The sequence below is a fragment of the Rhinatrema bivittatum genome, chromosome 3 (assembly GCF_901001135.1).
Source record: "Rhinatrema bivittatum chromosome 3, aRhiBiv1.1, whole genome shotgun sequence".
Lineage (NCBI taxonomy): Eukaryota > Metazoa > Chordata > Amphibia > Gymnophiona > Rhinatrematidae > Rhinatrema > Rhinatrema bivittatum.
Window position 1 is genome coordinate 453,688,591 of NC_042617.1, and position 14,926 is coordinate 453,703,516.

Below are 14,926 nucleotides of genomic sequence, written 5' to 3' on the forward strand. Positions count from 1 at the left end.
AAATACCTCAAAGATTTCCATGCACAGGAGGCTCTAAAAAAAGGTGTTATGGGATGAGAATGAAAGGAGGTAGACTGAGGCGTAATCTTAGGCAATATTTCTTCACAGAAAGAGTAGTGGTTGTATGGAACGGCCTCCCAGTGGAGGTTGTGGAGGCAAAAATGGTATCTGAATTCAGTAAAGCATGGGATAAATGCAGGGGTCTCTGAGGGAGTGATAGGAATTGAAAGAACTTGATAAATTAGACGGATGGGCAGACTAGATGGGCCATATGGTCTTTTTCTGCCGTCATATTTTTATGTCTGTCAGTATCAGGAACTTCTCTCTCTTCTCAGATAGCAAAGGGCCCAGAAACCACAGCTGACATCCTAGCTAAAACCCGGGATGGGAGTGATGCATGAGGTGATCAGGTTCACAGATAACACAAAATTGTTCCTTGTTTTCTGATCATTAGCAGATTGTGAGGAATTGTAAGAGGACCTTGTGAGACTTGGGGGTTTGGACTTCTAAATGGCAGATGAAATTTAACGTAGACAAGTGCAAGGTGATGTGTATATACAGTAGGGATGAATAATCCAAACTATAGGTACGTAATGCTGGGTTCCATTCTTTATATCACCACTTGGGAAAAGGATCTTGAAATCACTGTGGACAATACTTTGAAGTGTTTGATCCAGTGCACAGAGGTGGTCAAAATAGCAAACAGAATTTTAGTTAGTATTAAGATAGTATTAAGAAAGGAATGGAAAATAGAAAATACATTTGTATCGATCCATGGAATGACTGCACTTGAGTATTGTTTGCAGTTCATGCCATCCCTTCTCAAGATAAAGATATAGCAGGAACTAGAAAGGGGACAGAGAAGGGTGACTAAAATGATGTTGATGGAATGGCTCACCTATGAGGGAAAGGCTAAACAGGTTAGGTCTCTTCAGGTTAAAGAAGACAGCTGAGAAGAGAGATGATAGAGATCTATAAAATCTTGAATGGGGTGGAATGGGTAAATGGGGAACAGTTATTTACCCTTTCTAGTAGTGCTAGGACTAGGGGACGCTCCATGAAGCTAAGAGAAAACACATTTAAAATATATCGGATAATATTTTTTTTTTCATTTTGCACACAAAACTGTGGAATTTGTTGCCAGAGGATGTGATGAAAGCAGTTAACATTGCTGGGTTTAAAAAGGCATTGGACAAATTCGTGGAAGAAAAGTCCAAAAACCATTATTAGCCAAGTATTGGGAAAACCACTGGTTATCCCTGGTTATAAGCAAGAAGAATTGGATCAATCCTTGAAAATCCTGTTGGGTACTTATAACCTTGATTAGCAACTGTTGGAGACAGGATACTGAGCTTGATGAACCTGTGTCTGACCCTGTATGGCATGCTGTATGTTACTATTTGTTGTCAATAGGGATGTGAATCGTTTTTTGACGATTTAAAAAAATCGTCAGATATTTTTTTAAATCGTTAAGAGTCGCGATACAATAGAAATTTCCCCGATTTATCGTGAAAAATCGTAAATCGGGGGAGGGCGGGAAAACCGGCACACCAAAACAACCCCTAAACCCACCCCGACCCTATAAAACTAATCCCTTACCTTCCCCCACCCTCCCGAACCCCCCCAAAACTTTTTACGATATGAGTACCTGGTGGTCCAGTGGGGGCGCGGGAACCGATCTCCCGCTCTTGGGCCATCGGCGCCATTTTGACTGCCACTCAAAAATGGCGCCGATGGCCCGATAAAAAAAACAACCCACCCGACCCTTTAAAAATGACCCCTTAGCTTCCCCCACCCTCCCGAGCCCCCCAAAACATTTTAAAATTACCTGGTGGTCTAGTGGTGGTCCTGGGAGCGATCTCCCGTTCTCGGGCCGTCGGCTGCCACTCATAAAGATGGCGCCGATGGCCCTTTGCCCTTACCATGTGACAGGGTATCCGTGCCATTGGCCGGCCCCTGTCACATGGTAGGAGCACTGAATGGCCGGCGCTACTGGACCACCAGGTACTCGTAAAAAGTTTTGGGGGGGTTCGGGAGGGTGGGGGAAGGTAAGGGGTCAATTTTAAAGGGTCGGGCCTCACTAAAAAAAAAATTAACGATGTGAATCAGAACCGATTCCGATGCACATCTCCAGCGATCAGATTTTTTTCTCCCTCTAGCCGAACCCGATCGTTAAGACGTTCGGGCACACGATTCACATCCCTAGTTGTCAAGCACATCCTTTCTAATTGACTTGTAGATTGCATTTCTTTCTGTTATGCCCATGGAGTCCTGAATCTGTTGGGGCATGTCAAGGCTTACTCTGTTAGTGGCCCACCATGGAGGAGATCTGCAAGGCTTCGACATGGAGTTCTAGCCATACATTCACATCTCATTTTCTGGACAGGGACTCCTGATATAACTGTAGGTTTGCCAGTTTATTCTGTGGAGGCTCTTTAACTCTATTCCCCGCCCTCTAGGGCTCATTATTTTGCTTCCACGTTGCCCCTATTTATAAAAAAAAAAAAAAATGATGAAATGGCAGGTTGCTACCAAAATGTTTTGCCCATTGGCACTGGTTCCCCCCCCACCCCCCATGTTTTCATTTGGGGCAATCTGTAGCCAGGGATTACCCTTGTTGAAGGACTTCCATTCTTTTTGTCTTGGGAAAAAGCCGAGTTGCTTACAGATGACAGTTTACTCTGAGGACAGCAGACTGGAAGTTCTCTCACAACCTGCCTGCTTTCTTTTTTTGAGTTGGGTCTCCAAGTTCCTTAGCTGTTTTATAGACTGAAAGTGGCCCTGTATGAATGCTGTGACCTGGTAAGGGCTGCATGTGCTTTTCAAAACCTTTAAAAGATTTGATTTAAAACTTGAGCACTGGGCTCCATCTCATGATGTCACCATATATGAGGACTTACATCCTGCTGTCCTTGGAGAGTGCCTGTTACAAGTAAGCAACTCTGCTTAACCTTTTAAGAATAGAGTTGCGCTTCTTAAGTTACCAGGACTTTTGATCTTTGTTTTTTTTTTTAATCCAAGAACACTACTCTCTAAATGTATGTGTAGCCTTTTTTTTTTTGGAAGTGGCATGTTCTCCAGGGGCACACAAAAGTAATTCCTGTCTCTAGGACTGTCTTCACTGTTATCTTTTCCCCCCCTCCTTTATCCCAAAGGTGTGGGTCCTTTCTGTGCGGGGAAGCTGTTGCTTATGGCCCAGGTGGTAGTGTGAATCTCCCAACAAGGTGTGTCTAAATCAGCTGAGGTGCTGTGGTGCTGCAGAACTTTGGGTAGATGCGACAGACACGGGACTGGGTGTTCAAAAATATTTTGCTGACTGTTATTTAAGATAAATCAATGTCCAGTCATCAATAAACGGAAGTTTCAGCTGAATATTCTCTTCACTCTGTGTGTCTGGCTCAGGTTCCTCTGGGGATTCCTACCAGTCCTGACTTGAGTGTGTAAGAGGCTTAGTTTCCAGGGAAAACCTACTCTGTGAGGGAGCCCCCTTAAACCATGGAACAGTCCTACCTGAGTCCAGAGTTGTTTGTCCTTCACCCAACCTGTGCCTGTGTCCTGAGGATGAAAATCTTGTTGAGGGTCTAGAGTTCTTCACCTTCTTCCTTATAGATATTGGACCTCTCTGAAGGAAGAGTCTGATGGTAAATTTCAGAACTGTACTCTTCCAGCCCAGCTCCAGGCAAGGAGGGGTGGACAAAAACCTCCGGCCAAACAAAAATATACAGTCTCTCACAGCCAAAAATCCTCTGAAGGGGAATACCTGTCACTGCAGATCTGTCTCTCTCCTAGACAGGGTTCTGTCCGGTCTTCAGTGTCCTGGCATCCGGATCCAGGGAGCAGCCATCACCAAAATGACCAGGGGTCCACTCCAATGAACTTCTCAAAAATTAGCAAGACACTAACCAAAATTTATTTTCTATACTGAGACTAATCTCCATACAGGCACGGATTACTTCGGAAGTATTAGCCCCAAAATATACTCAGTGAGGGGAATAGGCCACACTCTAAAGCAAAATACTGAGAGCTCCTCAATCTTGAAAAACTGAACTAAAAAAGCCACACACATCCTACCCTTAGCCTCTACTTATACGCAAAAGGTCCACCCACCAAAGCCAGCTTCTGGGGTTGCTGCTGAACAGTGGTATTCCTCTTTCTAAATAACTAATTCCTAAATGGTGGGGTACCAGGGCCATCTAGTGGCTGACCAAGGGGTCGCCACAAATGCTAATCTCTAACCATTGGCATTTGTAATTTTAGAAACTGCATCTTTTAAATATTAGTTCTTTTTAAAAATATTTTCAATGTAGTACTTGTAATTGATTCTGAGAGTATTGTGCATGGAGAATTGTCACTGCAGGAATGGAGTCCCTTATATAGAGCTGCAGTAACATCACTATGGAAGTACTTACATGCAAACCATGTTCCACTACTACATTATTGTTGGAATCCACTATTTATTTATTTTTTTAAATATTTATATGCTGCTGCTTCCAAGAAAACATTCATAAAAAAATACAAACCACATGAACATTCATAAAAAATTATCAAAACAATAATAAAACTTCAATTTCATGTTCAATGTTAAACAATATAAACAAATGATTTTTGAACAATGTCTTTAAAATTAAGCTTATAATAGTAAATGATTAACATTACAAAAATTTGTGTTAACAAATCTATAGTAGTCCTTTAGGTTTGTCTATTTTAATAAATATTTTTGCTTATGTTGTTGAAACTGGGATGGATTTATAAAAGATTTAACTGGCTAACTTCAGGAGTTGGCTAATTAAATTATTGCTTTTAACATTTTTCCTCCACTGACCAGCTAATTATAAGCGTAGCCGCGCGTATCTTATAAAATCAGGGGTTGGCGTGCGCAGGGGTCGCGCGTAACTTTACGCGCGCCGGGCTGGCTGCCGCGCACCATGTTCTGGTCCGGAGGCCGCGGCCACGCCCCCGGGCCGAAACCACACCCGCGGCACCACCCCTGATGATGCGCCGACCGCATCACGCCCCCGACACGCCCACCTCAAGAAAGCCCCGGGACTTACGTGCGTCCCGGGGCTTTGCCCGCGCCGGAAGCCTATGCAATATAGGCTCGGCGTGCACAGGGGCGATTTAAAAGGGTTACGCGCGTACCTTATGCGTGTAACCCTTTTAAAATCCGGCCCTAAGGGAACAGTCTGTTTAAGTTTCATTACAGTAATATCCCTGTTCTAAACAAAGGTATTCAAATGTTCCTTTCAGCCAGTGATCTGATTTTTTTTTTTTAAACATATCTATCAAAACAGAGAAACTAGCAGCCTTGCCAAAGTAAATGGGGGATCTCCTACCAACATATCTAAGGGGCCTGTTTCTTTAGCTCAGTGGTAGAAACCCTGATATGATGTCAGTGATTTGAAAATTCAGTCATCTGCTTATAAAAATTGGTAGCAATACTGGGAAGTGCTACCAAAAGAGTGAAATCTATAATCTGTATATGATTTGTTACTCTTTTGTATAGGTACTATAATACACTCCAGCTACAGATCTTCCATTTCTTTTTGTTTGCAGTCATGCAAGCATTGCTTTAATGCACAGCTGGCTAATTTGCTGATTACATTTGTGTTTGCATGATAAGTGCCTACCTGAGCTTACCTTACTTAACTTAATGCTTTGCAAGAAGTCAGACATAATGGGGCCATATTCAAAAGCATTTAACTGGATAACTTAAATCTACTGTGGCCAGATAACTTTAAACTTAACTGCTATAAAAACTCACACCTCCTCCAATAAAAAAAAAAAAATAGACCACATTGCGTCTGTTCCATCTTCCTCATACTGAGGAACCATATGTTATCCTCTCTCCTCGTTCACACCGAGGAACCATGTTAATGTTAATGTTACTGTTATTTCCCGTCTATCCTATTTAATTATTTACCCTCCTCCCAGTTTCTAATTCCCTGTTAAAATGTAACTTCCATACTTTACCAGTTTTGATGTAAACCGGCATGATGTCCACAACTAATGCCGGTATATAAAATGTTTAAATAAAATAAATAAAATAAATAAAAAGATGGCCTGCTAGGTTTAAAGTTATCTGACTAAAGTAGCTGAAAAACTTTATTCTAGAATATTCATCCTGCTGAATAACTGGGATAACACATCTGGCTAACTTTTAGCTGGATAAGTTAGCTTTTCAAGGCGTTTTTGAATATTGGCCTTAATATACTTTGATGGTAACTTGACCGCCTTTAATATATATCATATAGAAAACTGTAAGTGGCAAAATTGGTTTTCCTTCAAATGGCATGAAAATGGCTCATAGGTGTTCCTTTGGTCCCCTGTACTTGTTTTACCATATGATAGATTTTCAGCCTACAATAAGAGGGTTTACTGCTTGACCCTGGGGATTGAGAATGCAAAAAGATGTTCTAGTTAGAGAAAAATTATTTCCTCTTTGAAAACCGAGGGGTGTCGGATGGAACGTTAGATGATCGAGGGGTTAAAGGAGCACTTAGGCCAATCCACCCCTGGCCTTATCTTCTTTATCGGGGATCGGGCATCCCTTGGTGGGCCGGTCGCCCTGGTCACATGGTAATCTTAGCTCCTGCTGAGGGATTGCTGCGGAACTAGACGAGGCCCGAGTGAGGGGTTGGCGAGGCCGCGATGGAGCCCAACCCATTGCAGCCCAAGGGAAGTGCCGGCGTGGCCTAAGGGATGTCTTGCAAGGGCCACGACGGAGCCCAACCCATCACGGCCTGAGGGAAGTGTTGGCATGGCCCGAGGGAGATCTCGGCGGGGCTGCGCAGCCCAAGGGAGATGTCAGTGGGGCCACAATGGAGCCCAACTTGTCACAGTCTGAGGAAGGTCTCTGCGCGATCCGAGGGAGGTCTCTGCCCAAAGAAGGGCCTACAGGCTGGGCAACAGGAAGCATCTGGCATTTGCAGGGCTGCTTCCTCCCACTTTCCCCTCTGGTAGTAAATGAGCAACGCGGGCTCGGCCAAGGCCCGGAAGAAAGGAGGATACCTGAGAGGGTGTGTGTGTGTGAGAAAGAAAGCGTCATCATGTGTGTATGAAAGAGAGAGAGCGAGCCTGAATATCTGCATGAGAGTCTGAATATCTGCATGAGTGAGACTGCATGTGTGAATGAGATAGTGAGAGCCTGCATGTGTTTATGAGAGAGTGAGTGACTGCTTGCGTGTGAGTGCCTGCATGTGCATGAAGGAGAGAGAGAGAATAAAGATTGTGTGGCCTTCTTCACCCAAATCCACAACAATGTCTGGAAAATAAAGATGCCAGGTATTTAATTATTTAATGGTATGGAGAGCTAGAGATCTTTCAATTTTTTAATTATTTATTATTTTAAAATTTGGAGTGTTATTTCATGTCTTTTGTTTTGAAATATTTTATTGGTGTTTGGGAAAAGTAGAACAAATTTATGTGACAGCTTAAATCATTAGGGGCCCAATATTGAAAGATGGTTGTTTAAGTAACTTCGCTGGATATAACTTATCCAGCTAAATTACACGGTATATTCAGCAGCGTGGCCTTGTCTATGAATATACGGATATATATTTGTACTTAGCCGTATCAATTATAACTGACTAATATAGCTGGTAAACTTATGCGGCTAAGATAAAATATTGCTACTTAGTTGCATAAATTATGTGGCTAAGTCGCTTCACCTACTGCCCGCCCACAACTTTTTAGCCATATAAAGGACTTATGTGGCTAAGCAGCAGCCACTAAATGTAAGCGCATATTCAGTGGCCACTACTTAACCACATAAGTCCTACTTATCCAGCTAAGTAGTGCTGAACATGCTTTGAATATTGGGCCCCCTGTTTGTCAGCTGCTTTGATATATTCATTCTTTTCATGGTTTTAATATTATGAATGATGTCTTATATCTCTTGATTTTATTGCTTGATGTTTTGTGAGTTGTGTTTGTTTCTGTTTTTTAATTGTTGTACTGCATAGTACAGTCACTCTTGTTGTGGTTACTAGAGCATGTTTCTGAGCGAGAGAGAATGAGTGAGCCAGTGAGCTTTTGTTTGAGCAAAAGGACTGTTTAAGCCAGTGGGGCCTGTGTGTGAGTATAAAAGAGAGCGATTTGAGCCAGTGAGCATAGGTGTGAGCAAGAACGAGTCAGTGAACATGTGTGTAAGCATGCATATGAGAGAGCAAATGAGCCAGTGAGCAGTGAACATAATCCCCCAAAATCCATAAAGAAACCTTCGCTCTAACAACACAGGATACTTAAACATCCCCACCATCAGAAACGCTCACCTGTCAACTACATGAGAGAGAGCATTTTCCATCGCTTCCCCCAAAATTTGGAACTCCCTACCTAAAGCCCTGAGAACTCAGCACAACCTGAAAACATTCAAAAAAGACCTAAAAACATTTTTTTTCCGCAAATTCTATTCTAACTCTCAGACGTCTGATCTTCCCAGCTCTCAACCGAACTCGCATCCATAATCCTCTTACTTCCTGCTCTCCTGATGTACCTCCTTACCCTCCCTTTCATCCCCTTCTTGCTCTCTGACTTGATACGTTATTTATTTGAAAATGTTCACCTCACTCTTCTGTTACACATCTTCTATGAAAAATGTATATTCACAAAGTTTTTACTGTGCTCAACTGCTATGATAATTGCATAATCTGTAAACCGTTATGATGGCTCTACCGAATAACGGTATATAAAACTCTACAAATAAATAAACAAATAAATACATAAATAAATGTGTGTGAACAAGAGTGTGAGTGTGACACAGAGAGCAGGTCTGTGAGAGAGAGCATATGAGCCAGTGAGCATATACGAGAGATAGCATATGATCTAATGAGCATGTGTGAGAGAGAATATAAGGGCGTTTGTGTGAGAATGAACATGTGTGTTAGAGAAGAAAGTTGGGCATATCTCCAGGCTCCTCTCCAGCACTGTCTATAATCCTGTCTAGGTGATGCGTGAGGTCCGACACCTTCGCACCAGTCAGGCAAGTTACCAGGCAGTCCTCATGTCTACCAGCCACCCAGCTATCTACATTTTTAATAATCGAATCACCAACTGTGATGGCCAACCTAACCCTTCTTTCCTGGGCAGTAGGCCTGAGAGACCTCTCCTCAGTGTGAGAGGACAGTGCATCCCCTTTGCAGGTTACTTGTCTGTAACTATAGAACCAACACCGTTTTTCTAGTTTATCAATTCTATCTTCTTCTCTTCTTCTGATTAAGGATGGGTGCTTTGAAGATCCTGGTGGTCCCTTTCTGGACAGTCTGAAGTTGTAACATAACTGGAGAAAGGGGGAATAAAAGTTGTAGCCCTCCTTTCTTATTGAGATGGAAAAGCCTTTGGAGCTGGAACTTGTTTAAAAAAAATCAGGGTTTGCCTTCAAATGCTTATTGAGCTAGTCCACAATAGTGAGATTCAAGATTTTTAAGTGCTGCCCCCCCTACCTGATCTACTTTTTGTCATCTCTCCTGGCCTCCAGTGGTTGCTCTTTATTCTTTGAACATTCCCTTTCACAGACAGGCAAATAGATCTGATATTAATGGGGCACATTTTTTCTCCCTTGTTCTGGGCAAGGGACAAGATTCTATCCTTTTTTTTTTTTTTACTTTCTGATTTCTTTCCAGTAAGGAAACAACAAGGAGCTCATAACAAAATCATATTTTGGCTATTACCCCTGTAGCTTGTATATGACATTTTAGTGCTGGATATATATTATTTCCTGCTTCTGAATAGATCTTGCACTCAGAAAAGCAACCCTGGACAACTTATTTAGCCATCACCTCATAATTCTAGTCTGAAGTCTCATAAGTGGCCCACAATTGCAGGACAAAAGTATCTCTGGTGAGACTTCAAGCCTGGTTCCATGCTACTGCAACCTCTTTCAGGTCCGATGTAGTCCCTTCTGTCAGACACTCACCATGTGATCATAAGAATGATTCAGGCAAATCACAAAGATTACTTCTCTTTGAAAATTTGCATAATGTACAGGTGCTAAAAGCACTGGCATATCTTGCAGCTATGCAGGCTATTTGAATTTTATCTCCTAAGCAGTCTGATGTTTGTTTACCAAACCAGCAGATGTCCTTTGTATGCTATGTGGTTCAGATTGACAGAGATTTAATATATCTTTTATAATGCATAGTAGGTCACATTTTCAAAAAGAAAGGTTTTAGCACTGGGAGACCTCTTCAACTAGAATGTAGTAATTGAAAAGCAGAAGACTTTATGAAGTGTTATTTCTATAGCCTATGAGTTTTTCTTCCATGTCCATTTTTGCAGCTCTTAAATTGACTAACAGATTTCCTGTATTGTATGTTTTTTTTTATAACCTTTTATTACTGCATCTGCTCCTTTCTCTTTATCTCAATATGTGCTGTGCTTTTTGTTTTAGTCCCCCAGGTTCTCGCCCACCAACTCCAAAAAGTGATTCAGAGTTGGTCAGTAAACCTTTAGAAAGAGGGACTGCAGAAGAATAATCCACAGATGCATTGGGCATGGGGAGAGCTCCCTCAGGCTGCAAAGGTAATACATTTCCAGCCTCACTGCTTATATATGGCTTAAGCATATCACATGTAGCAAACAAATACAAAGGTTCTTTTGTTATAATTTGCTTGGCAATATATAGAAAAGCTTAATTTAAATTTAAAACTTATAATTTTCTCAGAGGACAACCAGGATATGTAATATTCATGGGTGGGTCACATCTAGATGGAGCTTTGGTCTGTGCATTCATCACTTAGCTTTCTTCATGCTCTACTGAGAATTTGCAAGTTGTTCCATATCATAATTGTCATGAGTCACCCCTTCCTCATTTTCACTTTTTCTGCAGAGCCTAGTGGGTGCTTTATTTTCAGGGCGAATACTTATTTTTGGCATATTAATCTGCATTTTTTCCACATGGCTTCCCTCACTTCACCTCTCTCCAACCTTTGTAAACTCTTAGAATGTTTTTTCATCAAATTATGTTTTCTTCTTTTATGCTTGACTTTGATTTGCAATAGCTATTTTTCTTCCAATGTCCTTCAAGGAATAAAAACCAATGGCTTCACAAGGCGCTTCCAGTGTGAACATACTATATCCCCCTGTTTTTTGTAATTCCATCCTGTCTCAAGTTCATTGTGAACCGGCGTGATGTGCCACACGAACGCCGGTATATTAAAAGCTGTTAAATAAATAAATAAAATAAATATCTATCATGGATCCCCATGACAGATGCTTGTTTTACCTGGGGGCCGACCATAATGTTTCAGACTGCTCTATATAGAAACATAAGTATGATGTCAGAAAAGGACCAAATGGTCCATCCAGTCTGCCAGCAAGCTTATGGTAGTATCTACTGCGCCATATAAGTCACCCCTATACTTATCAGTTTCCCAGATGGTCAATCAGGGCCCTTGTTAGTTGTTGTTTGAGTCAAATTCCCTGTTCCTGTACGTACCCGGATCAGTCCAGACAGTGGGTTGAGCCTCCTTTCCAGCAGGTGGAGACAGACTAAAACTTGAAGGATGCCCTATATCAGGACAGAGCCTATCCTCTAACCCTTCAGTATTCATCTGTCTCCAGCAGGTGTAGCATCTCCCCTTCGGTTCTCTGCTGTAGGCTAGTCAGCCTTTTTCTTTCTGTCTTTTGCTAGGCTCAAGCAAGTATTTCTTTTGGTTCTCGCTTGTTTAAAAAAAAAAAAAAAAGAAAAGAAACAGAAAAGGGAAATTGTCCTTTTATTTTTAGTGCTTTTTCCTTTTCTGTGTGGGAGACGGCTCCGTCTCCCAGCTCTTGCCCGGCTCAGGGGGGCTTTGCTCCTTTTGCAGGAGGGGATTACCTGCATAGCCTGAGTCCGTGGATGCTTCCAGGTGTGGGGACCGAGTCTCTCTGGGTCTCGTTCCCCCCTCTGGCTGCCGAGAGGGTTTTTGAACCCGCTGCTGCGCTCAGTAAAAAAAAAAAGTTTTAAACTTTAAATAAGTTGCAGGTATTCACCTACCTCTAACTTATTTGCAGCAGTTGACCAGCATTTTTATTTTTTCTGGTCAGAGCAGGCCTTGAACCGGCAGCCAGACTAGCAGGAGGCAGCAGGTTTCCCTCCTGCTCTCTCCTGCTGTGCAGGCTGTCAATCAAACTTTTTTTCTGCTTTTTTTTATTCAGCCGCGGCTCTGCTATGTCACGACAGGCAGCCTGCCTTTCCTGTGGGCTGCCCTCTTCGCATTTTTCGCGGCAGGGTCTCTGCACTGCTTGCCTGCCGGGTGGGGAAGGTCCCTCCTCAGCAGGACAAGCAAATTTAGCCCGGGGCTCCACTCCTTCCGGCATGGCCAGGCCTTTCCCGGGTTGGCAGAGCCCGGGAATGGCGGCCATATTGGATTTTTCGTCGGGGCCGATTTCAGTGCTCCCTGGGGCTGGGGGGTCGGATTTTTGGGATTTAACCCCCGATTTGGCCCCTGCAGGTCCCCAGGAGGGGGGTCCTGACCCCTCCTCGCCCCCCCGGCAAATCCAGGATCCCTTTTTCAGCGGATTTCGTCCTCCTCATGCACAAATCTTATTTAGCTAGCTAGAAGGGAATAGGTTCAGCATGTGCTTGTTTGTGTGTAATATATGAGAGAATATATGTGAGAGAGTGCCTTTGTGTGTGAGAAAGTAACTGCCAGTGCCTGTGTATTCATGAGACTGTATATGAAAGAGTGCCTCTGTGTGAGAAAGTGACTGCCTGTTTGTGTGTGTGTACCTGTGTGTTTGTGAGTCTACGTGAGAGAGTGCTTCTGTGTGTGAAAAAGTGACTGCCTGTGTGAAAGATAATGTGCAAGAGTGCCTGTATGTGTGTGTATTAAGAGTGCAGTGCAAAATGATGGCATACTGGTGGGGTTCCCAGTCTCTGCCAGCAAGAGGAAGACCACCATGGCAGAAGAAGAGACCCTGCAGGGCACCGGTGGCCAAAGAAGACTCCCTGCAGGCTACTGGCATTTCCGAAGAAGAGAGAGAGAGAGTGAGAGTGTGTGTGAGAGAGAGAGAGACAGCAAGGTAAGTTTGTGCACCTTCCTCGGGTAGAAGCAACAGGCAGCCTATCTAGACCCTGGGGCCCTGCCTGGATTCTCCCTGACTACAGTGTAAGAAAAATATTTTTTATTTACTTATTGGATGAGAGGGGATAAGAAGGACAATGTGTTAGCAAGGCAACTTGTTTGTGTCAGAGTCAGCATGTGTAAGAGCACCTGTGTGCGAGGGAGTATGTTTGTGCGCCTGTGAGGGTGAGAGTCAGGAAGCATATGTGTGAGCATGAGAGAGGGCCTGTGTGTGTCAGGGAGCATGTGTGTGAGCAAGAGAGTGGGTGTTTGTTATTGAGCATATAAGTGTGTGTGTGTGTGTGTGTGAATGAACATTGTGTGTGTGTGTGTGTGTGTGTGTATAAGAGAGAGAGGATAAAATTTATGTGCACCTCCACCCCTGAAAAATCCACAACAATCTAAGGGTGACTGAAATGAAAACTTTTCGGGTATGAAGAGTGGGGGATTTTTTTAAATCCTTATTTTAATTATTGAGAGGTGTTTGAGGAGTCTGCTGTTTCAAAATATTTTATTGGTGTTTGGTAAATTTAAAAAAAACTTTAGATGCGTTTTGAATTATTGGATGTTCTGTCCATCAGTTTTGAAATATGTATTCTTTTTGTTAGTATGCATTTACTATTATGATTAATGCTTTATATTTTTTGGCTTCTTGACGTTTCCTGTACAGTTTTTCTCTGCATATTTCTATTTATACTTTATGGTCTCGTTATTCTGTATTTGGTGAGGGTCTGTATTTGATGAGTGACTGAGATGAGATATTCTGCTAGCACATAGTTTTTGTATATGGCTTTATAGCAGCCTGGCTTTCTCTGTTTTCCTCATAGGAGGTGTATTGGTGTTTTAGGTCCTGGTGTGAATATTTGTGGTGTTGCCTTTTCAAAGGTAGAATTGTAACTACTTGAGAATTGGCAGTTAGTGCTGTTTTGGTATGGGAAGTCTACTATATTGTAACTGTAATTGTTTACTCATGGCTTCGTGGACTATGCTCACACCCAATGTACGGGTTCCAAGTGTCTTTTTTTTTTTTTTTTTTTTGCAGGGTCTTTGGTTGGCACCACAGCAATGCTTATAAATATAATATTCATCTTGTTAGTGGTATTTTTGCCTCAGAAAAAAATGTAAAATCTATTATTTTAAATGCATAATTTATTTTGTGTCGGGTTTGGAGGAAGCTAGAAGGTTTTTTCTGGGGCACCTAATACTTGTACCTGCTCTGGCTGCATTGATTCCACATGGAAAAGCAAGATTCCATGTGAGGCTGTACTGCTTTGGGTCAGTGACTCTCCCTGAGTGTTTGGGGGAGGGGGATGTAAAGGAATGTGATGATGCCATATGGTTGATGGGGGGCAGGTGGTGGTGTGCCTTAACTGAATCCCCTACCTTGAATATCACTGCATGCCACTATCAGTCCTTGCAGAATCTACCCCTCTACCATAGGAGTTGGCTTCTTTTTAAAGCTGTATACCAAACTGACAGCCATGATATGGGACAACCTGCATATGCTTAATAAAGCATGAAGAAAGCTCTAGAAAGCTTATGATCATTGCAACAAGAAGGGCTCTGTCTAACATCACCCATCTGTGAAGACTGATATCTTGCTGTACTTGAAGAACATCTGTTCCGGGTAATCAACTTTTGCTTTCTCTGAAGTTGCCAGTTTTCTGTTCAAGAGCCTACAAGTTCCCCATAAAACAATAATACAAAAAGATGAAAAACTGAAACCGTTTCAGTTACCCACAAAACAGAAATGTATTTTCTATTGTAGAGGAATGGTCCACCTTTAATTAACTGAATGCATGCATACTCATTTGAGATCAAAGGGAAATATGAGGGGGAACTAGGGCAAGGCTTGGCTGAATGCAAAGGTTTGTAATGTGACTGGAAGG

At 42.5% G+C, this 14,926-nt stretch overlaps 1 protein-coding gene across 1 annotated transcript in view; it reads left to right on the top strand.

Moving 5' to 3' along the window:
• Positions 1-14,926, top strand: part of LPIN1 (lipin 1) — a 319,784-nt gene that overhangs the window by 179,910 nt on the left and 124,948 nt on the right. The window contains 2 exon segments of the mRNA XM_029596877.1: positions 10,385-10,451; positions 10,453-10,515. Of these exon segments, the coding sequence (XP_029452737.1) occupies positions 10,385-10,451; positions 10,453-10,515 (130 nt within the window).